At 51.1% G+C, this 25,720-nt stretch overlaps 4 protein-coding genes across 4 annotated transcripts; 2 read left to right on the forward strand and 2 right to left on the reverse strand.

The window, feature by feature from the left end:
* Window positions 1-32: 32 nt before the first annotated feature.
* LOC108105028 lies at window positions 33-1,296 on the forward strand. The gene is made up of 2 exons (XM_017211425.1): window positions 33-175; window positions 346-1,296. Exons 1-2 carry the CDS (start codon window positions 119-121, stop codon window positions 1,186-1,188), a joined length of 900 nt encoding a protein of 299 aa, XP_017066914.1. The 5' UTR covers window positions 33-118; the 3' UTR covers window positions 1,189-1,296.
* A 51-nt stretch (window positions 1,297-1,347) lies between these two features.
* On the reverse strand, window positions 1,348-18,354 carry LOC108105027 (probable E3 ubiquitin-protein ligase HERC2). Its single transcript, XM_017211424.2, has 11 exons — window positions 15,933-18,354; window positions 14,884-15,452; window positions 14,279-14,827; window positions 13,279-14,216; window positions 13,048-13,204; window positions 11,224-12,986; window positions 10,789-11,162; window positions 3,070-10,714; window positions 2,523-3,006; window positions 2,274-2,450; window positions 1,348-2,210 (listed from the first exon to the last, which is right to left on the reverse strand). Exons 1-11 carry the CDS (start codon window positions 17,761-17,763, stop codon window positions 2,058-2,060), a joined length of 14,640 nt encoding a protein of 4,879 aa, XP_017066913.1. The 5' UTR covers window positions 17,764-18,354; the 3' UTR covers window positions 1,348-2,057.
* Window positions 18,355-18,890: 536 nt separating this feature from the next.
* LOC108105106 (syntaxin-16) lies at window positions 18,891-20,295 on the forward strand. The gene is made up of 3 exons (XM_017211540.2): window positions 18,891-19,103; window positions 19,163-19,296; window positions 19,369-20,295. Exons 1-3 carry the CDS (start codon window positions 19,023-19,025, stop codon window positions 20,201-20,203), a joined length of 1,050 nt encoding a protein of 349 aa, XP_017067029.1. The 5' UTR covers window positions 18,891-19,022; the 3' UTR covers window positions 20,204-20,295.
* On the reverse strand, window positions 20,274-21,172 carry LOC108105107 (RNA-binding protein pno1). Its single transcript, XM_017211541.1, has one exon. It carries the CDS (start codon window positions 21,064-21,066, stop codon window positions 20,344-20,346), a length of 723 nt encoding a protein of 240 aa, XP_017067030.1. The 5' UTR covers window positions 21,067-21,172; the 3' UTR covers window positions 20,274-20,343.
* Window positions 21,173-25,720: the final 4,548 nt, after the last annotated feature.

Genomic DNA, 25,720 nt, shown 5'->3' on the forward strand with positions numbered 1-25,720 from the left:
CTAGTACTTTCATTCCCTTTCATTCAGGCCCTTGTCCGGAGACTTAACAAAAACACCTCGCACCCAGACTCAATACCAGATCCTAAATTCCAGATTCCAAGCTCCCAACGACTAAAAGATGGCAGAAGGCTTCAAGAAGTACTTCAATGGGACAACCATCAATGGGCGTGCTAACGTAAGATTGTTTTTTAAATACTTTTAAAGCCGGTTGCATTTGTGATACTTTATGATACTACGGATCATAACTCGTGATTCCATCTTCGATAGATGGAATATATAACTATACAGATATAGCTTAACTTGCTTTTAATCGTTAAAACTACTTCCGTTCCTCCTTTCCTCCAGGTGGCTAAGGCCACGTACGCCACAGTGGCCCTGCTCTTTATCCTTTACCGGATGCGCCGTGGATCTGGAAAGTCAAGCGAATTGGGCAACGGCAAGTGCAGCTGCGATGCGGACCAGAATCCGTCAGTCAATAGTGATATTGGCGTCTATGAAGTGGACCCCGATTGCTCCACCTGTCGGGAACGAGCTGAGCGAGCGATGACCGAGTACGATCGCGAGCAGCAACGACGGTCGGCTGCCCAAGATGATGAGGGCTGCCGCGACGATCCCCCGCCGCCACCTTCGCCACCCGCAACCGGTGGAGCTGGGTCTGCTCCGCGTCGCAAGTGTCCTTGCGAGGAGCGTCCGCGACGAACTGAAGGAGCCGTGAAGCATAGCAGCCACATTAGCAGGGCGCGAAGAGAGCATATGCAGCCGCCCCAACAGTACCACCAGTACATGCAGAACGAGGCGGATCATGTGCGTCCGGTCAGTCAAGTGATGGGTCAAGTGCACGACGCCTTTTATCGGGTTCTGCGAGGTGTCGTTGGGGCTGTGCTAGGTAACGCAGCGGTCAGCACTAGCGGTACCGCCGCCGATGTTCCGGCTCAGACAGTTCGAGTCTCTACCGATGAGCTAGAAGAGGACGAGCGCGACGACGGCCAGGATTACGAGAACAGCGAAGAGTCGCCGTTGAAACGCCGCACCACTCCGCGCTCCTTTGCAGCCTCTGGAAGTAGTCAGGAAAACGCCTCGGGGCAGCCGGAGGAACAGGCTAGTGTCAAGCCGGAGGAACGGGCGGAATATAGCGCCTTTAGCGATGGCTTTGCCTCCGGCCTGTACTTCACCAGCGACAAGAAGTAAGCGGCGAGCGACTAAGATATCCTCACAAGGCCCAGACTTTTTGGAATCTGCAAAATTTTAAGTTTTAAATAAAAACGAAGAAAAAGATAAACCATAATTATCCTTAATTCGTATTACTCTAAGTTAGTTAAGTCAGGCCTATAAAACCGATAGTACGAATTGGTTTTCTTGGTATTTTTATTTAGCTTTCAGTTTATTTCAGATAGAGTTTTCTTTGCGGCGCCTGGAGGGCGCATCTAACTTTTGAATAGATCATCATTAGAAACGGATTTAGCCCTTTTGTGTTTCGTTTTTTTTTTTTTTGTTTAGGGTTATTAATATCAATTAGCTTATTAACTGTTTTGGGCAGGGTTCGGACTCGGGTTGGATGGGAATGGTTTGGTTTGCGTCTAACGTTTAAGCCTTGTGTATAATTATGAGTGGACTTCAACTAACATTTATATTTAAATTTATATGTATATATATAATATAATATGGAAATAACTTTAACGCTTTGCTTTTTGGTTTCATTACGCGATCAGCCGATCGTCTCTCGCCGTCTATCTGTCTCTCTCTCTTCACCTTCCCTTCATCGCTAGCCACATTCCTCCTTCTTCTTCTTCTCGTTCGTCATCTCTCTCAGATTCAAGTGCTAATTTAAAATATATATCTATACGTGTATATATGTGTACGTGTCGCGTGAGTGGGTTTAACTTGAAGGCTTCGTGTGTCCTAGTGGGTGAGGATCCTAAACTGTTGGGAGATTCTCCAGTTTACCAAGGTCTTCGATAGACACTTGCTTATTTGTTCGGTTTTTGTTTTCGGTTTTCGGTTTTCGGTTATCAGGTCAGGCGGTTTGGGCGAGTTTGGTCTGGATGGACAGTGGGTGCTTAACCATCGTGGCTTGCCACCGACTCTAGGTCGCTGTTGTCCTCGCTGCCGGTTGCCTCGGTGGGTTCGCCCATGGCCACACGTGCATACTCGTCCGTGTCGATGCTCTTGCAGAAGTGTATGGCATACTTGAGCTTCTCCAGAAGTACGACCTGAAAGCAATAGGTTTTGGTATCATTTTAATCCTGCATTAGCTGCATCGTTTACTGCCTTACCTTGCACGAGTAGCGGGGCATCTTGAGTAGAAAGAAGCAGGTATAGCTCTCGGGCAGGAAATGGTCTGGCGGATTCTTCTCGAGCACTTGCAGCACAAAGTCACGGCCCCGGAAGTCGGCAATGGTGCGCGGCAATCGAGTGCGACCCCAGACGAAGCGCAGGAACAGAGAGCGCTCCTGGAAATTATAAGATAAGATGATAGTAAGAACGGATTTTATATATTTTGTTGAATGTATAGATGAACCCACCTGATTCGTGAACTCCTCCATCACCTCCCAGAACCAGGTGACCAGGGCTGAGCTCGGGTCGAAGCCCTTGTATGTGGCCACCGACTTAAGCAGCCCCAGTGGGATATCCGGAGAACCGCAGACCATCGCCTGCAACTCCGCGGCGGAGAAAAGCGAAAGCAAAGGCACTGGAATCACCTTGGACATGCCGTCCCGTACCGCCTTTACTTGCTCATCGAACTCGTGCAGACGGAATCCGAGGGCCAGGCGGACGTATTCCGCCCGGTTTCTGGGCGAGATGTGCGTATAGCGTGTGGACAGCGGCACCTCGTGGCCACGGGCCGAGGACGTTGAGAAAGGCAGCTCAAGTGTATTGAACAGTTTGGGATCGTCGTCCATGTTACGGATACAGAGCAGCCCGGCCACATAGTCGCGGTCCACCTCGGTGAGATCTGTGGGTCGCAAGACCTCGCCGGTCAGCTGTCGCCAGACAGGCTCCGCCAAACTAGAAAGTTAGAAGACAATGGTTTAGGTGTCATAACCAAGGTTACGCTTCAATGGTACTCACTTGATACTCAGCGGCGATCCGGTGCGTACGGCGATGCCCATGAGCACACCCAGAAAGCGGAACATGTTCATCTGTAGCACCGAGGACAGGGTGGGGTCCAGCAGGAAGCAGTCACGGTTGGCGCCTGCCTCGCCGCGTCCATTGGGCGTGCTTATCAGGAGCGGTACGCTGCCATTCTGCAGCTCATCGCACATCTCGGCGATCGACTCGCTGTAGCCGCCGCCACAGTCGTCCACACTCTCACCAACAAACTTGACCTTCCAGACTCGGTGGGGTAGAGCCAGCGCTTCTTGGGTGAGCAGCGGCAGCTTCTGCACCATCTGGCCGAAGACGCTCTTCATCCCATCGACGCCGGCCAGACCATTGCATCGACTGCGTGACCTCTTCACCTGGATGCGGTTCAGTTCGATGACAGGTCCATGCTGCTTGTCTCGCACCATCGTCGTTTGGATGACTTTCCGGAAGGCCGCCTCCTTAATGTTGTACACGAGAACATCCTTCAATGCGCCCAGGCTCAAGTCGCCCGAAATAGGCAGCATGGCCAGGCAGGGACATACTAGCTCCGAGAAGTGATGGAGTAGAATGAGGCGGGCATGCAGTGCTTCCGGTGCCAGATCCCGTACAAGGTCATACTCCAGCGGAGGATTTGGCAGCGGACGAAGTCGCTCGCTTAGCTGCGATGTTGATAGGGCCAGGGTATGGGCAGATCCGCAGGTTACCTTCACAATATGCTTGCCCTCGAGAGCGGACACCAGGCGCGGCCGCTGGATGGCTGTGACGGTGTTGTCTCCCAGCTGTCCCTCGTCGTTGTCGCCCCAGGTGTACACCTCGCCGGAATCACTGCAGGCAACGCAATGCAGTGAGCCAGTGGCGATGGAAATGATCTTCTTGCCCTGCAAAGCGGCCACCTTCTTGGGCCGGCGGACATGATCCACGGATCCGTGGCCCAGTCGATGGAAGTCACCCTTGCCCCAGGTGTACACTGCACCAGATTTCGTAAGAGCCACCGAGAACTGCGAACCGCACTCAACTTTAACCACTCCCAGTCCAGCTAGACTCTCGATCTTGTACGGCAGCTTGCAGCCGTCGCTTCCTCCACGTCCCAGTTTACCATAGTCGCCATCGCCCCAACTCCACACGTTGTCGTCGTCTGTTATGCACAGCGTCTGAGCATCTCCAGAGCCGCATGCGATGTCGATGGCTCGGTATCCAAGCAGGGCTTCCACCAACTTAGGTCGCAGCTGGTCCTCGGAGTCGCCATGTCCAAGTCTGCCATAGCGTCCCTTGCCCCAGGTGAGGACATGACCACTGGCCGTAATCGCCGCTGAGTGGGCACTGCCACAGGCGATATCCGCCACGCTCATCCCGGTGAGATGTTCTACCAATTTCGGCCGATCGTAGCTCATCCTGTTTCCGTGGCCTAGCTTTCCGTCTTCACCCTCGCCCCAGGCGTATACTTCACCTTCGGTAGTCAACGCCAGGCAGTGCTTTCCACCAGAGTTCACGGCTACCTTCTTGACAAACACATGCTGCAGGGATCCCAATAGGGTGGGAATGGCCCAGCTATCACTTCCTCCGACGCCCAGTCTTCCTCCGGATCCGTATCCCGTGGCAAAAAGCTTGCCATCGGGCGTTACGGCGAACAGGGATTGCTCTCCGCCGGCCAACTGAACAGGACGAAGCAGGCTGAGCGCCTCGCAGGGCGTAGGCGTCTTGATCCGGCTACCTTCCAAGCCGCCAAGCTGCCCACGGTGGTTGTGACCCCATCCGTAAATGGTGCTAGCTCCACCCCAACTAAGGGCCCAGTCATCGGGTCTCCGGTTGAGCCACTGCAGCAGTTGGGCGTCGTGAGGCGCTTGAAACATGGTGTGATCCTCGTGGAGTAATGTGCTGGTGGAGTCCAATTGGTGGGCATGGCAGTGCACATCCTGGTGTTCGCTGATAGGCGGTGGGGACACATTGCTAGCCGTGCTGGACGACAGTGAGGTTGTGGAGTTTAACATGGAGGCTCCAGGCGAATGACCACCGGGATTGGGATTCGAGGTTACAGTGGGTAGCATTTCGCAGAATTTCTTGCGCACCTCCAGGCAAAATGCTCGAGGCAGCTCTGTACGCCGAATAAGGGATTGGGCCACTCTAACGGCGATACAGTAGCGCTTGAACCAGGCCCACTTGTGCACGTCCCCGGTCGATGAGGTGGAACCCGTAGCTGCCGTAGAGGATGATGAAGTAGCGGGCAGCGTGGCATCCAGCTGCATATCGCAGGCCAGGGCAGCCAGAGTTTTGAAGTAATCCGAATGCATCAGATGGATGCCACCGCGCACCTGTGGCTCCTCATATTCGTACTGGCGCAATAGCTCCGGTATTAATGGCTTGAGCAGTGCGGACAGCGATGGATCCTGTGGACGGGGAGCCTGTTCCAGCAGGAGAACAGCATGCAATTTGCGCAGAGACCATATCCTCTGGGCGGTAGTAAGGACTCCCAGTTGAGAGCAAGCTGCCAGGGCGGAGGCCAAACGAAGTAGAACACTTGGTTGTCGAGGAGCGAGCCGGGAATCTAACAATGACATGACCAGCGCCATCGACGGTTGCGAGAGCACCGCCCGATCCGATCCACTTTCGCAGAGCGTGGCCGCCGGCATAATGGCATGTACCCAGAAACGCCAACCCCATCCATTCACCGAACTATCCGAGGAGAACTTCCAGCGCAGCTCATCGCCTGGCACGCGAATCTCCGGAGCCCAATGGGAAAACTCACGGCCGGAACGCATGGCCAGCACCCGACCAGTGCCGTCCATGATCACCAGTGGATCGTTACGCTTCTCAGTGCTGCACTGGCTGTCAAACTCCAGGCGCAGCATTTCCGCACCGGGGATCCGGACAACTCCGGTCACGTTTACGTTATCCACGTACGGGTGACTGCTCTCCTGCATAACTGGTTTGGGCAACTTACCCAGGCAGTGGCGTGAGGTGCAAAGATCTTCCAGTTCCGTAATGCATGTCTCAAGGAGCATCGCTGCCACCGGCGGTGATCCAGCTCCCAAGGAGATTAGAGTGTCGCCGATGGTCTGAGCGGTGCTCGGAGGACCGCATCGTCCGCACACAGCCAGTTTAAGCAGCTCCACCAGGCTCTTTGCCTCTGGTTCACCCAGCAATCCACCGAAGTCATCCAGACCATGGCACTGCCCAATGTGGGATAGTATCTCCTCCTGTTGCGTCATTGTGGCGGCCATTACGGACATTGCGCTGGCCGACATACGGGATTGCTTGTGCTGGGGCAAGGCACTACTGGAAAGCGACCCCGACATTGACAGGGATCCGGTTAAGCTCTGAAAGGCGCTCAGTGGGCCAGCGGTAAGTGGTGGCAGTGTAGCGGCCCCACTGGAAACTCCTCCAGTCATCAAATCTATGGCAGCCTCGGGACTGTGCTCCTGCAGAGCGGCATCTGTGGCATCGGCCGGCGCCTCTCCACCTCCCTGGGCAATCGTTTCCGCCAGTTGCATAGGTGCTCCCATCATGGTTCCACCAGCAAGTTGCTCTTCCTCGGAACCGGCCACACCGCGCTCCTTGTAGTTCACCTTGCTGTGGCTGGTGAGTGCGGCCACGATGAGCTGTCGTGCCTGCAGGATGCTCATGGCACGGAGCACGTGACCCAAAGCCGCCTGTCTGGCAGCTGGTGTCTCCAAGGCCAGGCTCTCGCTTAAGCTAGATTGATTCATGGGCTTGCTCTCCTGCTTCAGGGTCTGCACCGTTTCCGCTTCATATATGCCCAGGCTGCTTCCTCCCAAGGGATCCCGCGTGCTGCCAAAGGGCACTGGTCCTCGCTTTTCCTCATCCAAGGATGCATTCGGCAGTCCCCAGGCGATGGAGTGCGAACTCCCACAGGCCACCCGATTCACAAACACCGCATCCAATCCGATGACCAAAGCCGGCTTCTTATTCACTGACGTGTTGCCACTGCCCTGCTGCCCATGATCGTTGTCTCCCCAGGCGTACACCTGACCAGCATCCGTGACAGCTAGACAGTGCAGTGCACCTACGGCCACATGGATGACCCGACGGCCCTGAAGTCCTCCGATGGGCTGAGGTTTGCGCACGTGTTGATCACCGCCATGGCCCAAGCGGTAGTAATCACCTTTGCCCCAGGTCCACACTTCGCCGGCTCGCGTAAGAGCCAAGCTAAACTGGGCGCCACACTCGATCTGCACCACTCCGATCACCGAGAGCCGTTCGATTTCGTGTGGAGTGTCAGAGCCTTCACTGCCGCCGCGTCCTAGTTTGCCGAAATCTCCGTCACCCCATGAGAAGACGGCTCCGTCTTCTGTCAAGGCAAGGGTTTGAGCATCCCGACTTCCGCAGGCTACTTGAATGACTCTTCTTCCAGCCAATGCTGCCACCAACTTGGGCTTCAGTTGGGTGGCATTGTCTCCATGGCCCAAACGTCCGTACTCTCCCAGTCCCCAGGTGTAGAGCTCACCCTGACTGCTAATGGCCGCCGAGTGAGATGAGCCACATGCCACATCGCGGATCTTCTTGGCTCTCAGCGCTTCCACCAGTCGTGGTTTGTCCAGCGTTGTTCGGTTACCATGGCCAAGTTTACCATCCTCGCCTTCGCCCCAGGAGAATACCTTGCCATCAAGCGTAAGAGCGAGTGCATGCTTGCCGCCGGAGTGCACGGCCACCTTTTTAACGACATACTGATGCAACACGGGCAGCTGATGAGGCAGTGGCACATTGTGGGTCACTCCGAGACCAAGACGTCCGTTGGTTCCTTCGCCGCATGCATAGACCTTTCCGTCCTGACTCACAATGAACAAGCTTTTGGATCCACCAGCGATGTGAATGGGACGCAGACGACTGATGGTTTGCGAGAATGTCGGAACCTTAACCTTGGAGCCCTTGAGGCCGCCCAGCTGCTCCTTATCGTTTAGGCCCCATACCATAACGGTGCAGGGACGATCTTGCTCTGGTGCCGCTCCTACTTCTCCAAGGGATGTGCTAACCGCTCCAGCTCCTGTTGCCGATCCAGGGCCCACTCCGGCACTGTATTCGCTGGCCAGGAACTGGGCGTTTGCCAGAATGTGCTGCAGATCTGGTTGCTGGCGTCGTCCTACGAACTTGATGCCGTGAATCTTACACTGTATGCCGTTGTTTTGGCACTGCTTGACCACTATTTCCACCCACGGATAGTACGTGGGCACCTGCTGCATTAATAGCACTCGGCTCGCACCAGCCGGCACAGGGATCCAGGTGTACTCCTTCAGGCTGTCAACGCACTCCCCCACACGGATCTCCAGCAGCGACGGCATGTGCGAGTGATCCTCTGGACTAACTTTTAATGAGAGGCTGTGGACAAGGATTCGATCGTGCAGCTCTAGTCGGATCCAATGGCGACAAGGGCCGCTGGAGCAGCTTTGCCATGGCAGGTTGCTGCCGTTCAGCAGATGCTTGGCAGCCGCCTCATTGGAACTCACGGTCAGGGAACGAATGCAACGCGACCAGTCCTCGATGAGATCGGTGGGCACTACCTGGTTGGTGGAATCACTTAAGGGAGCAATTGAGGTGGGCACTGGGGCCACCAATTCCACCTCATTGATGTGACCTTGCCATGCTGGCATATCCGGAAAGTCCACAGTGAGTTGTTTGCTGCGCACTGAGCTCACTACTCCTATGGCCGCTGATCCCTGGCTCCTGCCCAGACGCACTTGGCAGAGCATTCCGTATCGGAGCGAGGAGTTGCGCAGCCTTACACGTGCACCCACTGCAATGGGCGGAGGACGCGGTTGGTGCTGGCCCATCGACGTTTCCACCAGTTCGATGTGAACGAAGCAAACCCAGTAGGTACTTCCATGGTTGCGCCAGTCGACTTGAACGTTCAGATCGTGAAGTCCCTCAGTGTCCACGATGAGTACGGTTCCCATATCACCTTGCTTGATCTCCTCAAAGTCCCGACAGCAGCGCACCGTCATTCCTGGGCGAACCAGTCCTCGCACGTACAAGGCGTAGAGATCAACATTCAGGAAATCCTTGCGAGATTCGAATTTCACGAACGAAGGAGTCTCACTGTTGGCCACCGGTTGGCCCTCAACTGTATCTGAGGAGGAGGACGAGGTTGTTGAATTCGAACTGGGACACTCATTGTCCGAATCCGCCTCTGGATCATGCGGCGCAGTCAAAGATGGCAGTGGCAGCGTGTCCTCTTCGATGGTATTGGCACACACGTCCGGATGCTCTAGAATCCACTGCACTATCTGTTCAGGAGTGGGCATGATCTCCGCTTGCAGCGATAGTTGTTTGAGAGCCAATTCTACGGTGCGACGGGTGAATCCCATCTCCATAATCTGTCCGATTAGCTGGGCATCGGTTGGCCACTTAACCTTGGGCTCCGCTTGCTCCGTCGGCTTCTGCTCCTTCTTAGCCACATTATAGACAGGCACTCCATGCACCATTGTCGGCTGAGGGAGTGTGGACAGGGCATGGGTGTTTGGAGGTACGCCGCCACCCTCGCTCAATTCCTGGTGAGCCTGAGTGGCCAGAGATTGAATGCAATTAAGGGCCGCTGTGGCTAGATCCATGTAGCTATAACAGGCCTTCACTGGAGATGCCTGGGTGGCTCGCAAAAGGATGCACTGTATCAAGAGCTGGGCCTCCTGGCCACTTCCTGCGGACATCTGCTGCTCCTGGTCCTGTTCTCCTGTCTGCTGCGACTCCGGATCGCTTCGGTCTGGTTCTTCAGGAGATGCATAAATGCTGCCTGGAGCTCGTTGCTTAAGGATGCGACGCAAAGCGACTTGATGGCGGTATAAAACCCCGTTCGTATGCAGCACCGCCATTTGCAGCTGCTGGGCTCGAAGCAGGGCCAAGTCCAGGCGACCATCCGAGTTGCTCGGGAGCTCTCGAAGTTCTGGTGCTGGCCCGTAAAGCAGCACCGTCCAAGCATTTAGCAGCATTTCATTCATAGGCAAGCGGCTCAGACTAAATACACTGTGATCCAGATGGGGCATCACAGCCGGCAGTTGCACCTTTACGAATCCCATGCCAGATCCGACACCTCCGGGCGCTAAAAGACACCGACCTTTTGGCGTAAAGCTAGCGATAACCATTTGGCTACCCTCGTGAAAACAATGGAGGCCCACGCGTGGTCGTAGATCGTGTCCTCCCATGGCACCTAGTACACCTAGCACAAATACCTGTTCTTTGTCCAGCGGCGTTGAATGTGGTGATTGCTCGGCCAGCAGTTCAGCGGCTACGCAAAGTTTCTGCGCCAAGAAGGAGTTGATGACTGGGTTCCAGGACGGCAGAGTGTGCAGGCGGCGAAGTAGTGCCACCAGCTCCTCAGCTACGCTACCCGAATGGGAGGCGGTCAGCAGAACGCGTGCTTTGCCCTCGGCCGTGGGTAGAAGACTGACATCACCCGGACAGTGAAGCGCAATTCGTCCCAGCGTGGCGAACAGTTGATGGACCAAGGCGGGCATGCGTGGCTCCTCCTCGGTGCCCCACTGCGCCAGGATGAACTGCAGTAGGCGCAGGCAGTGAAGCTGCCGGTAGACGCCCGCCTCATTGCCAGCTGGCTGTTCCAGCAGGGACAAGTAGTGACTCAACCAGCCAGGTGTACTTAGCTCCAGGCAAAGTCGTGGGCAATCACCTAAAGAAGTAAATATATTTAGATTATTCCTGAAATATGTCCGCATATTGAATCTTGGTATTGAAGATACTCACCAGATATGGCACGGATAAAGCCCAGGTTCAGCCATCCCAACGAATGAGAGATGTTGGACATCGATGGCTTCGGGTAGATAATGGCCCGGAACATACTAGTCATACCACGAAGGGCATGCTTATCTAGTTGAGCGCCATGCAGACCGCTTCCTACGGCCAAGATCTGAAGAAGCTTGGCGGCACAGTGCCGGAGCAATTTCGATGGGTGCGAATCACTGCTGGGAGAAGCTTCGCTACCAGAGACATCCTCCCGTTCAGGTTCCGTGGGTGAGGCAACATTAAGAGCACTGTCAGCCAACTGAAGATCGTATTGGCCCTCTTTACCCATACGATAAGAGTTAGTGGCTCCCGTGTACCATTCCACACGAACCCATCTGGAAAAAGAACGTAATTATAGTTGCAGAATCAGGAGCAGGGATTAGTCACAAAACTTACCCGTCCTCGCCCACTTCACTAATGATGCGCCCCTCGCCGGGTGGATTGCCATCCTGATCACCCCACTTCCAGTCCGCTCCCCTTACGATCCTGGTGCCGATCTTCATCAACTTTGCTAGATCGGGACCACTAAGCTGCGCCTTACTAGACTTCTGCTTTAGGACGCTGTCTTCGTAGAGGATACTCAATTCGCCGTGCACTTGACCGCCGGTCGCGCCCTCACCGCCAGTTTGCGCCAGCAGTCCGAGAACGGTGCCTAGCAGGCCGGAGTTGATGAGAAGACCCAACTCGTTAGGGCCAAGCTCTTTGGCCAATAACCCGAATACACTCAGAAGAAAACGGGCACGTGGCAGGCGCTTCAACAGTACATAAGTGCCCAGATTAGTGCTGTCCTTGCCGCGGGCGTGACCCTGCTGTTCTTGGTTTACTAGCCGGCGTAGCTCTCGGACCGCCCAGTCAAGGACGCGGGCTTGTGCCAGCAGTAACCTCGCCTTCTGATAGGCACTTATCATGTTCAGCTGGCCAAGAACATGCAGAGAGCTCCCTGATCCAGCAGATCCTCCTCCAGTGGATGTGGATTTTAAATGCAGTCCGAGAAAACCATTTAGTAGGCTGTACTGAGCAGCGTCCAACAGTCCATGCAGTTCAAGCAATTGCTGGACAAGTTGCAGACCAGCTAGCCTTAGCTGGTATCGCTGCATCTGGCAGTACATGGCTCGACGTGCCGTTTCTACATCACAGCTGTCCTGCAGAGCAAAGTCCACAATGTCCTGCATGAGTCCCGGATCCAACTCTCCTTCTCCATGGATCTGGCGTTCATTTAGCCGACGCAGAAGCGATTCCTCCTCCTCTTGCTCCTCTAGCTCCTGTTTGGGCATAGCCTGCGGCTTTTTTTCTTGCTCCTGCTGAATTGTGGCATTGACGAGATCCTCGGGTTTGGCAGGCTGCCGCGAAGAGCGTAACTCCTGGAGAAGCCGACGCACCAGCATTCGGAAGCGAGGTGGTCGCTGCAGAATCGGTAAACGTCGTAATCCACGCTGCTGAGGACTAATAGCCGGGCGCACCTCATAGAGCAGGAATCGTAGGCGCTCCAGGATTGGGGCACAAACCTCCTTGTAGCTGCGGTTTAGCTGCTGCCTTGTGCGAACGACGGACCACTTCGCTTGGTGCACCAGACGAATAATTTCGCCGAGTTGTCTTGGCGGTGGTGTTTCTGTTTCTAAAGCGTTTAGCACCAGACCGCCGAGATACTGGTGCCGGATGAGCACGGCGCTTAGCAAGCGCTCCAGCTCTTGGACGGGATGTTCTGTGGCGAACTCCTGGTGCCACATCAAGTTGTGCGCTTTACAGTAGCGCTCAGTTAGCGCCAACCAAGCAGCCACGGGTGGCTCGGAAAGCCGCGCTTCTGCCAAGCCGCTGATAAAAGCATCTGCCCGCTGTTGCAGTTGGGATTTTCCTCGTCCCGGAGCGAGTTGCTGTTGCAGCGGCAATGGGGGCGGCATCTCAGTAGGTGTGTTACCTGCTGTGCTGTGACAACTATGACTGCTACGTGCCTCGCCCTTCTCCTCGTCGAACGGATTACTCGGTTGAAGAAGCTGCAAGCCACCGCTCAACAGGCTTGACTTGTCGAGCTGGCGGCACTGTAGTTCCGCTGGCTGCAGGGCTGGTCCGCTGCACATCAGGTTGGCAACTAGTCCAAGCAGCTGTGCTAGAGCACATTCCGAGCTAAAGTGCGTAAGCCGGCTGGGTCCAGGCGTCGATGACTAAAATGGATTAAACATTTAGATTAGTAAAAAGTATCAAACTTTTAATTTGATATTTTACCTTCTCTTCGGTGTTAGCCTGAGCCATGTATTTGCCCAGCTTATGATGCTGGAGAATGTGTTCCATAGCGCTCCTGTGCACCTGACTGCTCATCTCTGCCGTAAGGTCCTTGCCCAAGCCTGAATCTAAAATGTTACGTAGTGTTTCCGACTCGCAGCTGCAATGTGACAATACCAAAAGCAATGCTTAAGAATTGATTCCAAGTAAGATTGTCCACGTTAATTTACTCACTTATAACCACTCAGATCGCAAACATAGCCGGCCATGATGATGCAGCGACTTCCATCTAGCAGCAGATTCTCCATGTCCGCTCGGCGCACATAGTGGGTTTCAGGGTCAGCTGGCGGGGGTCCGCCTTTGGGTCCACCTCGACATATGATGCCGGGCCAACCCATGTCGTCACCATCTCGCAGTTCTCCCTCGCCAAGCGCTCGATTGAGTCTATCCAGGACGCGAAGTAGTGGCAGAAACAGCCTGGCCCAACGCAAACCACCCAGGCACTGGGGACGATCACGTTTAAGGAGCACCAGACCTACCAGTAACTCGTGCAACAGGGCATCGGAAATGTCGGCTTGAAGGACACGGCCAAGATGGCCTACCTGATGGCTAAGGGAATGTTCACCCGGCTCCCGACACTGCACTGCTAGCTCATGAGCCTTTTGCAAAGTTGTGACGCAGGCAGGGATCAGAACGTGTAGGTATTGCAGCAACAACGCTTCGGCGCCAGTGGTTTCTTCCTCGGCTTCCGCCTGGTGTATGTGGGCCAGTAGTAAACGTTGGAAGCGATGCAATAGACTCAAACTGGGACTAGTGCTCGGCTCATGGTGCTGTTGCTCGCGCTCTTCCTCTTCCTTCTCCTGCTGCTTGCCCAGAGTAGGCGACAGTTGGGTTTGGGAAAGCGCGGCGTTGTTGCCAAGCAGTCGTGTAATTAGTTGGAGCAAAGGCAAATGCACACCATCGCCACAGTCCGCCGAGCAGGAGCTGCTTTCCAATCGGATTGCATGCTGCAGCGCCGACTCCAAACCGCCCTCGGCCATCAGAGAGCTGACTAGAAGGTCTGTCATAAAGCGATGGCCAGCAGAAGACGCCTGGCCGGGTTCCGATGGCAACAGCGAGGTGAGGGTCTGGGCACGCTCCGCTGCTGTGGGTAGTAAGACACTCCACCCGTCCTGTAATAATAGTCATATATTGGTAGTATAAATTATTGAATTCGATAGTTAGAAGACCTTACCTGCAGTGCTTGTTGTGCGGCTACTTGGATTGTGCGTAGCACTTGGCTGCCACCAGCCAAACCGAGGACACGCGTCTTGAGACTACCGAGGAGACGACTGCCACTGGCTAGGCCCACCTGCCGTGGCTCAACTCCGTTGGCGATGAGAGCCAGCAGCTGCAGGCGTATCAGATTGAGGCAGGCAACGGCGATGCATTCACTTTCCTGATTAGGAGTCTGTCGGTTGTCTTGGCTGCTGCACATGCCCAATAGCTGGTCTAGCAGGCGGAATGTAGGCTCTCCCAAGTCGATCACAAAGGGGGCACGCAGCGGTACACCTTGATGGGAGCTCTGTGTCCATACCAGACTCTGGGCGTTGGTGCAAGCGATTCCGCTTGCCGGGAGCGTGGGTAATGCCACCAGAATGGGTGTCCTCAATAACGGTTCGCTGGACACAGATGCTGGACAGATTTGTTGGCTATCATTACGGCCCCAACCAAAGACTTCTCCGCTGCTGGAGAGGGCCAGACAATGTGCCACACCCACAGCCACGTTGACGATGCGTTTGTGCTTAAAAGGAAAGAAAAGTGTTAGATAGGATCACAAATTTGTTGGAGATAACTCACCTGCAAACTGCTGACCAGACGGGGAACACTGCAACCCTGTACACTTCGTTCCACTAACTGGTGGCCCAAGCAGGTTGCTTTGCCCCAGGTGTAAAGTTGGCCCTCGCTGCTCAAAGCCACCGAGAACTGGGAGCCGGCAAAGACGCGCTGCACCCGGGGAAGCGATTCGACAAGAATCGGCTGCAGGCTGCCGTTGCAATTGCCATTACCCAGCTTGCCGTAGTCACCATCGCCCCAAGCGAACACCAAACCCTCGGATGTGAGGGCCAGCGAATGGGCATCGCCACTGCCCAGAGCCACGTCCACCACCATGTGCTCGGCCAGAGCCACCACCAGCGTGGGCAAACAGCGGTCATCGCTGTTTCCGTGACCTAGCCGGGCATAGGTACCGCGACCCCATGTGAGCAGGTTTCCGCCGCAAGTGATGGCCGCGCTGTAGGAGCAGCCGCAGTAGACAGACTGGACGCAGTGCTGCTCCAAGGCGGCGATTTTGGTGGGTACAGCGCGGGCGTGGGTGTCACCATGGCCCAGTCGGTGATCTTCGCCAGTGCCCCAAGAATAGGCATTATCTGCAATTCGTTTTAAGTATATAATTAAAATTATTTATTCGTTTCCCACTGCATAAGTTAGTATGTTTTTTGATATAAGCAAAACCTTCACTAACGCTAAAAAGCATGCTACACTTTTTGAAGATCAAAAGTCCTTATCAATATGAAAACGATGAGTAAAGTTAATCTATACTTTTCCTAAGAAATATATAACATTTTCACTGCCTGAATTCAATTAGTCACCAAGATTGATTGGAAGGCTAGGCTTTCGAAACTCTAAACTTAAAATAAATGTTTACAAACCATTTGTTTAAAGATCATTTTTCCAAGAAAAAGGGAATGGTACGTTAGGCAGAAATTGGAGTTGCCTTTAAATAATATTTGGACATACCTCAGACATGTGCAACAACAACATATAGATACATTATATCTGAATACATATTTAGTAATTTAATAAGTTTATATTTAAGAAACATTTCATATGGAAATCATAGAACTTACGGTTGCTGTCGATAGCCAAAAAGTGGCGACCCTCGCAGTGACCAGCGATGCTGATGAACACCTCGTTGGCAACCTCCTCCATAGGCAGCGGTTCCGCTTCAGGTTTGGCCAGTCGCCAGGTGTGCAGCTTGCCTTCCTGACTAAGGATGAGCACCTGGCTTTCGCAGCATGCCACTTGCTTAACCTGAAAGCGGCAGCTCAGCATCGGCACTGCCGTGGACTCGCCACTCCAGCTAAGCGTCGGTTCAGCGTTGAATCCCTGCTGATCCTTAGAGAGTGTTGGCCATCCCAAGGCGTAGACTCGTTGCTGTGGCACTGAACTGCTCGAAGCGGCGGGAGCGTGACCACCACGGAGCAGACAGCGGGGCATCAGTGGCTGCACCAAGCGATCGAGATGAGAAATGATGACAACGGCGGCGCGACGAAGATCGACAATGGCCGCACTGCTTTTGGGCAGTGAAAGAAAGCGTAGGAAGGTCTCGGTGGCACTAGCCACAGGAGCAGGCTCTCCGCTGCCGATTCCACCGCCTTTGGACGTGGCTCCAATCTTCTGATAACGCAGCAGAATACGTTGCAGCGGGGCGCCCGTCTTGCGCGGCATATCCCGATTGTCGTTGCCAGCGCGATCCTTCTCCCAGAGCATCAGCAGCAAAACAATACACTCGAGCGTGGCGGCCAGCGTGCCCTTCTGCACTCCCAGCTCCAGTAGTAGGCACAGTGCCGTGTGGCGGTCATTTAGCGGAGCTGTACACCGACCGCCCATCGGATCGCCAAGAGCCACCAGACGCAGGAACTTGATGGATCGCTCCATGACCTCTAGCCATAGCGACGAGACGACGGCAGCCTCGAAGAGCGTGGCCTCTGGCAACTCTTGCAGAGAAGCTAGCGCCTCACTAAGCAGTTCACTGCACATTTCCGTATCCTCGCCAGACCGCCAAGCGCGGCGCAAAAAGGCAAAGCTAAAGTTTAGCGCTGTCCTTGTAGCCACACGAGCCAAACCCACAGCGCCATGCTCTAACTGCTCAGCTGGTTGTGATTCCACTGCAACATTTGTGGCGGCGGCAATGGTGGTGCTAGCGTTTACCACAGCCTGCGTATTCGTCGTTGGCTGGCGTTCACGTTCCCTTTCCCTTTTCAAAGCCACAAAGTAGCGTTCGTAGACAAAGAGTTGCTGGCGAAGGTGCTGGGCGGATAGACAGTTGCCAGCAGCGCGCAGGGCGAGCTCCTGAAGCTCGGAGATCATGGAACGTTGGCAATCCAGACGAGCCTGCTGCGATGGCGGTTGACTCCAGAGCCAGCCGCTGAGGACCATATCGGTGGCCTGACTAAGCTGGGCCGCCTGTTGGGCGGCAGCCTGGGTGGTAAGCTTCTTGATGGCCGTATCCGAGTCCAGAGACCGGCAGCCGTCGCAGTTGCAGGCAGAGAGCGGACCGCAGTACTCTGGCTGGCAGCAGGAGCATTTGAGCTGCTGGGCGCCGCAGTAGTGCTTGCCATCATCGCCCAGGTAGGACAGCTGGCCGTAGGCATTCAGGAGTGGTGCGGTGGGTGAGGAAACCAGCTCACAGTCCTGGATCAGGTGATTCCACAGCACGGCGGCATCAGCGGCGTTGCGCAGGGAGGCGATGAGATCGGCGCGCAGCCACTTGGCGTCCAGGCACGGCAATGGGCGCAGGTAGAGATCGGGCGATTGGCTGGGTGGGGGTGCTGATCCAGAACCTGATGCAGTGGCTCCTCCTCCTCCTCCAGAGGATGATGCTGCAGGAGCTGACTGACTTGGGCCTGCACCCTGGCCACTGGATCCGGCTCCGCCGCTCGCCTGGCGGTTAAACATGGTATTTTCTTGGTTTTGCGTTTTCTAGTGCTCCACCGCCCAACTCAGCCTAGAAACAACCACAGCAACGGCAATGGCATGGCACATTTTCCCCAGCGAAGGGGTGATGGCGGATGGGGGGTGTGGCGCGGGTGGATGGGGGCGGGTCAATGTCGTCACTGGCACACGGACTGCACACACGCACGCAAGCACGCACACAACTACACTAGGGGTTCCAGGATCAGGATAATCCGTTCTTATACTTTGCTGTGCAGTTCATTTGGTTACTCCTTATGAAGTTACGACACCCACGAAATTCAGAGAATAATTCGCTCGCACTTGCACTTTTCGTTGTTCGATAGGAATTCAAAATTGCACTTTTGTTCTTGGTCTCGCTCGCACACAGTGCAGTGTGAATGGTCGACTTTCTGGATTGATGCAGGCTTTCAAAAACAAATGCGGATAACGTAAAGCCCTTTTTTCAAACAGAACTTCTTTGTAAAGTATGTGTGCGCTTCCTAACGATTCGTTTCGATTCCAATTGCCGTCTTTCTTCAGCCGTTCCGATGCGACGTCTGTTTACTTTATCCCTATGCTTTTCGCCCCACAACTGGTATGAAAATACCAACAAACAGTGACAACAAAGAAAGGTCATACTTGTTTGCCTATCGTAATCGTTTATAGAAGCAAAATCCCCAATAAATAGGATTCGGCTGTTAATTTTACATTATTGATATACTTTACATTAATGCAAAATGGGCGCATTTTTTCAAAAAAAGTTTTCAAAATGAGTGTTGTCAAAACTTGGATAAATTATTGTAAATTAGGATAGAGTTAGAGTTGCGGATATGACAGACTTAATTAAATTATTTTAATATATATGAACAGGTTTAAAATTATATTCTATTTTTAGCTTGGACGTTTGAAATACAATTTTAATTGAAAATACAAATTAATAATAAAAATGTAATTGACAAAATTGAAAAATTAAAAATTATGATATGATGATTCGATACGTAATATATATTTTCTGTTTACAAACATTTACCATGAAGATAAGAACATCACCATTAACTGAATTAGAAATTAATTTGCACAAAGTATGACCGATTTTGTAGATTCATTAAAATCCTATGCGCGTTATTCGGTATTTTGGACGAAATAAGCAGCGTGCACACTGCAACAGCTGTGCCAAAACTAAATTAGGGAAAAATCTGATTGGAATTTCTGCGGATTTCGCTCACCTCATATCCCCTAGAATTCAGGAGCAGGTAGCCAGGATGACGTCTCGCAACCTGACGGAAGTGTTCGTCATCATGCGCAACAATGCGTCCAAGAACCGGAGTCACTACGACGATCGAGTAAGTCTAAAATACGAATCCCAAAATGGTCTGATTTAGCATATGTTTTTGGTTTGCAGAGGGGTAGCGATGCAGAGCGACTTCTAAAGCACTCGGTGCGGGAGGCAGAAGAGGGACTGGAGCTGCAGGACGACTACGGCACACCGCCTGCCTGGTTGGATAAGTTTGAGGAGGCCCAGTATACTATGTCCAAGTGTGTAACCCAAACTTCAGTTCAAGTTCATTTGCTAAGCGTAAATCTGGTTGTATTTTTTTTTCACTCCAGGATCAAACCCAAGCTAGACGAGTTGGGCTCATTACATGCCCGCCACCTTCTTCGACCCGCCTTCGATGACCAGCGGGATGACGAGTGCGATATTGAAGTGCTCAGCCAGATCGTCTCCAAGCTGATTACATCCACGCACCGGCATATCCAGTGCGTTCGTTCCAGCATTGGCGTAGGTAGTAAGGTTGAGCAGTGCCTGACCGCCAACGCGGTGCACTGCGCCTTGCTGCAACTGCAAGAACTGACGGTTAAGTTCCGGGCCAGCCAAAACGCCTACTTACTACAGTTGAACTCTCGCGAAGAGCGCTCGCAGAAGTACTTCGACGACGGTGGCGCTGGCGACGTTTTCACCAACGTAGAGCTGGGCGACCAGAACGCCGACAACTTCGTTGACTCTTTTGATAATTTCCTGCAGCCGCCGGCGGAGGGCAAGAGCAGCAACAGTTACTTGTTCGAGGACGACGACCAGGCTATTGACGATCACTTCCAGAGACCTCCTGCCAGTCGGATGACCCAGCAACAGTTGCTTCTTTTCGAAGAGGAGAACTCGCGGGTGGCTCAGCACCGCGAGCAGGAAGTGACCAAAATAGTCAAGTCCATTTACGATCTGAACGACATTTTCAAGGACTTGGGCCACATGGTCCAGGAGCAGGGCACCGTTCTTGACCGCATCGACTACAATGTGGAACAAACGCAGACGCGCGTCTCTGAGGGATTGCGCCAGTTGCACAAGGCAGAGATGTATCAGCGAAAAAATCGCAAGATGTGCGTCATCCTGGTCCTGGCGGCGGTCACCTTCTTTATGCTGCTGCTGCTCATCTTGACCAAGCTCTAGCTTGATTTAGTTCTACAGCTCTAGTCGACGTCATTCCCGTGCTTATGTGTGTATATTGTAAATGTATGAATACATGTTATATTTATTATTTATTGCTAATGCTAAAAAAAACGCAACTACTTCTCAATCTCAAATCACGATCACATGCGCTCCGAGAGGCGCGAGGCAACGGCCCTCAGGTTGCCGTAGACCTTGCTGGGCGGTGATCCCAGGATCAGATTGCAGACTGCCCGTCGCGCCAGCTGAATGTTCTGGTAGCTCCCAAGGATGTGGATTTTGCTGTCTGCTAACACGATGCGGGTCTTAGTCACGTTCTCAATAGTAAACTTGGTACGTCCTCCCTTTCCGGCAAGGCGACCAATGGCACGCGACTGGTGGTCGCCGCGCAGTGTCTTTACGTCCTTGATTTCAAAAGATTCCACGAACAGATCCTCCAATCGTAGTAAAGCCAGGGCATCGTCAACTTCGAAGCCGCAGAGGAAGGCACGCACAAAGTCCGCTCCGCGCTGCAGGTTGGCAATATCTGGCGTCTCCGGACCAACACGAAGCTCCACCTGTCGCGCCTTCATGTTGAAGCGGATCTGCAATTTCATATGTTCCACCACGGGCGTAAAGATCTTCATCCAGTGTTCCTTCAGGGAGGAGTATCTATGCGGCGGTACGGACACCTTGCGCAGCTCGCTTCTGGCTCTTTTCGCCTTGGGCGGAGCTGATGCACGGGAGGATCCCAGGACCTGGCCTTCGATACCGGTTGCCTCGTCCACCTGCATCTCCACGTCCTGCTGGCTGCTTCCAGAGGCCCCGCGTTTGGGTGCCCTCTTCGCCGGTTCGAATGCGTCCGCCTTGATGTTCTCTACCTCCATAATGGGATCGGTTGTAGCTTTTAAATCGCAAATTGCGTTGTTTTTGATAAAACTAATATATTTAGCTGCTTCGTCTTCCACGTGCTCAGTGTGACCGCGTTCGAATTTGTGTTCGATTTTGTGATTTTAAATATACCGATACGACAATATATCGATCTGTTATCGATTCGCCGGTCGCCGGATTCTAAGCATATTAGAGAATATATATAGTACATACATTGATATATTCAATAAACTATAATAATATCATGTTATACTGTTTAATAACAACCTTAGAAATTCGTAACAACTATATATATTCTCAATATATATATTAAATTCAGAAGACTTGAATCATTTTGGAGTTGTTATTTTCCATCGCTGTTTACCAAAGACTATGAATTGAATGAACTTATCACTGTTTCTGAACGATGTTAGTAAACATATAGATGCTGAATTTTTGAAGTATTGTTAAACATAATTATACCAATTATAACATAAATAGCTATTATACTGCATACGAGATACGATAGTGTGAATATCACTTTTCTTATAACGTGTCATAACAGGCAGCTTTAGGTTATTGGATCGTCTATCGTTATCGCAAGATTTCAATCGAGTATGCGGGACAATTCAATTTGCGCCTCGGGCAAGTGTAAAGTTTTGAGATTAATTATGGTCAACGTCGTTGGCGTTCATCTTATAGCCATTAAAAGTTTCTTGGGCAACAAATGGGAATTATTTTTGCATCAGCCGCTGCGATAAGCAGGCCATTGCAATGCCAACAATTTCCCTGCACTTGAAAGTAAAGTTAAGTAAGCCAAAGTGGAGTTAAGTAAAGTTAAGTACGAGTAATGCGGCCACCAAAGGCAGGCGATAATCTCAAGTTTGCAATTGCACTGGCAATTTGTTTGTTATCTCCTCCGTTTCCCTTTATTCTTCTTCTTCACACCGCATTTCCCTCGCTATTTCGGCCTCTTGGGAAAACTTTTCCCCAAGCATGAGGTATTTGAATAAGGACACTGAGAGAAATGCGATTAAGGCTTAAAGGTTTTTATCTCCTCTTTCTTAAGAGCATATATCTGCGTAATTTTAAGCCCTTTTTTCTCTGGAGTCTTTAGTCTTAAGTACGTATATCGCTCCTTTAAGCCTCATTCGAACCAAGAAGCCGTACTTTATTTCTCACTGTGTGTAGAAATCGTGGAGGTTTCGGGAGCGATATGAGTGCAAATTGCGTTGGCTTTCATTTGGCATGCACTCATTTGGGTTATCTGCTCGCCCACTTAATAAACTTAATGACTCTCGAAGCCTTTGGCTGCACATGATTTTGCCAGGAAAATCGCCTAAAAGCGCTCGGCTCTCTAGCTGCCAGGTCAGCTGATGTGGCAGCCGTCCTGCCACTCCCACTTCGACTATCACTCCTACTTCTATACCAACCAACCAACCAACCAGCTAACGCCCCCTTGTGAGGTCCTTTCACACAGCGACGTTGTCCTTGGTAGCCGTCGCTCTGCAACTGAACGACGAAAATGAAAACGCGAAATACACGCGTAAGGGCTTCAAAGGTTTTGGTTGAACTGCATCAAAGTTATAATTAGTTGAGGTTAGATTCGGGACAGGACCGCACAGGCAAGCATCGTATCTCTGTGTCTGCCAACACAGCAAGAAAAGTCAACATTAAATTAGCTACATTCGGAGTATTTCATAATAATGTACGTTTTCATTTCAAAGGAATCCAGTTTCACATTCAGACTGTAGAGATTCCTAACTAGGAAAAGCTATTTTTTAAAATTGTTTTAGATATGTTACAAACAAATTGCTGACCTGATTTATTTGGTTAACGTGCATTATTCGCATGTCCTGGATATACCAGCAAGGATAATCAGATTAACCATGGCTTCCTTCCTCCTCATCTCACTTGGCTTCGGCTGACGAATATTAGTCGAGGGTCCAAGTGAAGGACTTCCAGTTCAAGTTTTACTTTGTGAAGGCGTTTTTTTTTACTTGCGGGTGTTGCTCTCAGGATTCCCTGAATCCTTACGTTTTTGTTCCGCTCTTCCGCTGCCTCGAAGCACAGTGCTAAATTATTGCGGCCTCTGGAAGAATGTAAAATATTTTATTACTCTGTTGTTCGCCGGAAATGAAGGCGAGTTGGGGAAGGAGAGCTGGGCGGTGACAGACAATGTCATCTTGAAGAAGGCACAGTGGACTTTAAGCGAAAGACATAAACTAAAATTTAATTGGGAGAAGAAAATCGTGATTTCCCTTTAAGATTTTTGGCATTCTTCGTTCGTAATTATAAGATTTTTCATGCTTGAGGAGGATGGATAACTACTGGAAAATGTCTTTTAATATTATTTTATATCAAAAGAGAAGTAGTAAATCGGTTTCACATATCACATATTTCCACTGTGAGTATAAAAAAATGTAAGAATTTCCAAAGATTTCCATTAATATCAGACCATTATTGTAGGTATGAAATTTTGATTGATGAACGAAGACATCAATCCACTGTCGATTGAGCAAGAAGGGGGAGATAGCTCATCGGTTGTAAGCACTAACCGCTTGTGTGTAGTTTGTTGTGGCTAATCAAAGGTTGGCCAAAAAGGAGAAGGGCTTCATCTCGGATCCAAGGATATTCGTGTTTTGCCAGTTGTACAAAATGCCGCAACATTTTCATCGACTACAAATGGTAAAACATTTACACGAAAGATAATAATAAATATGGTGGCGGGAGTTTAGATTTTCGAAATTGAAGGAGAGGCTTCCCTATAAAGCAGTGCTTGGGGAAAGGAGAAGGATGGCAGATAGATATCTAGATAGATTGATAGAAAGATAGATAGATAGATAGATAGTCGGACAGATTTCTATAACTAGATTACTATATAGGAAGAAAGTTACAGAGATATATAAGTAGACATAGGCAATAGGTACATAGGTATGGTTAGATATAAAGATAGATGGTTTGTAAGACAGATAAATAGTGAAATTAATAGGTAGTTAGACAGATAGATAACAAATAGATTACAGATATATAACAGACAGATAACAGATAGATGACAGATAGATGAAAGATAGATGACAGATAGATGGTTACGTAGAAGGATACATAGACAGACAGCAGATAGAAGGCAGGCAGATAAATAGATAGATAGAAAGACTCATAGATAAATATATGGTTAGCTAAAAAGATAGATAGCTTAGAAAATATAAACCTATCATAAGATCATAAAGTCTATAGATTTAACTTAATTATTTCCTCCAAGGTAATCTAAAAAAATCCTCCATGGAGGAATAGTTTCTGTTTCCAATTGAAGGCGGAAAACGTGACGTGTGGCTCTGCCTCCATCCGCCGCGTCCAACTCATTTGGAGCTCGACTAATCGCAAATAACACACATCGATTACATGGGCACACATCCCCACGGAGGATGGGGCCAAAGGAAAGGCCTTGCCAAAAAAAAAAAAAAGAAAAAGAGAATGAGAATGAGAAAAACGGCAACCGAAATAGCTGGAGAAATAGAAATAGAAACAGAAAGAGAAACAGAAACAATTAGCACGGAGCAGGACGTAATTGGCGTGCAGTTACGGAGGCTGATTAAAGAAGCAATCATAAAATTAAGACCCATAATCCTGTGCAATTTGGACAAACACACACGCCAACGGAATGGTATGCCAGGGTATGGCATGGAATTGAATGGACGGGGCCAAGTGGGGGAATCCCAAGAACACGAAGCCCAGTGGAAGCTAATAATAACCGAGCGAAACCAAAGCAAACGGCAGGAGGAAGGACCAGCATCGGAAAAACAACAGCAACAGCAACAGCAACGGCAATAGCAATGGCAACACACCAGCACAAAAATCACTTTACACGCTCCAAATACGAAACGAATGTGTGAGTGTGTATGGCTGTCTGTGTGTGTGTGTGTGTGTGCGTGTGTCAGGGGGGTCTAGAAAAGGGGCTTCGGGAGGTCTGAGAACCCTTACTCCTTTCTATGATCCGAATTTTAGTCGAAGTTTGAGTCAAATTGATGCTGTAACAGTAGAGATGCGAGTTCTTCTGTCAAAGCAGTCATTTTGGCCCTGCAAGAAGGATATTTCTGTTACTTAATCTCCAGACTTTGCTGTTCCGATCTAAAATATAGAAAGGTATATTCTTATACCATATCTTAGGGACTTTAAAGATGTTAATTTTGGACTTTAATTGACATTTTTAAACAGTTTTTTGTTATATTTTAAAGTAAAACTGTAAGCTGAGCTAAGTATAAAATATTCTTGATTGGTTTTTCATAAGAAAAAGATTCATAATTTCCTATACTAAATCCCTTTTGAATACAAAACACATCTCAAAATGTGTGTCTCTACAACGCTGGCAACAAGTGTTAGTAGATCTGAGAAGGAATAGCCCATTGATGGACCCCAAAAAAGATATGCTGCCGTTGCCCCTGGCATGTCCGTATAAGTGTTCCCGGAGTCCGTAGTTCGTAGTCGGTGGCCCGGAGTCTGGACCAGCAGTCCCCCCCCTTAAAGGGAGAGACGTAGAAGTTGAGCTGGTGCTACGTGCGGCGATTTGTGTGCCCTTATAATGCCGTGCCACAACAACAGGCAGCAGTAGTAGGAGCAACAGCAGGAGCATCAGCAGGAGCAGTAGTAGGAGCAGTAGCAGGAGCAGTGGTA

Source organism: Drosophila eugracilis, unplaced genomic scaffold, assembly GCF_018153835.1.
Source record: "Drosophila eugracilis isolate 14026-0451.02 unplaced genomic scaffold, ASM1815383v1 contig_2155, whole genome shotgun sequence".
In the NCBI taxonomy this organism is placed as follows: Eukaryota; Metazoa; Arthropoda; class Insecta; order Diptera; family Drosophilidae; genus Drosophila; species Drosophila eugracilis.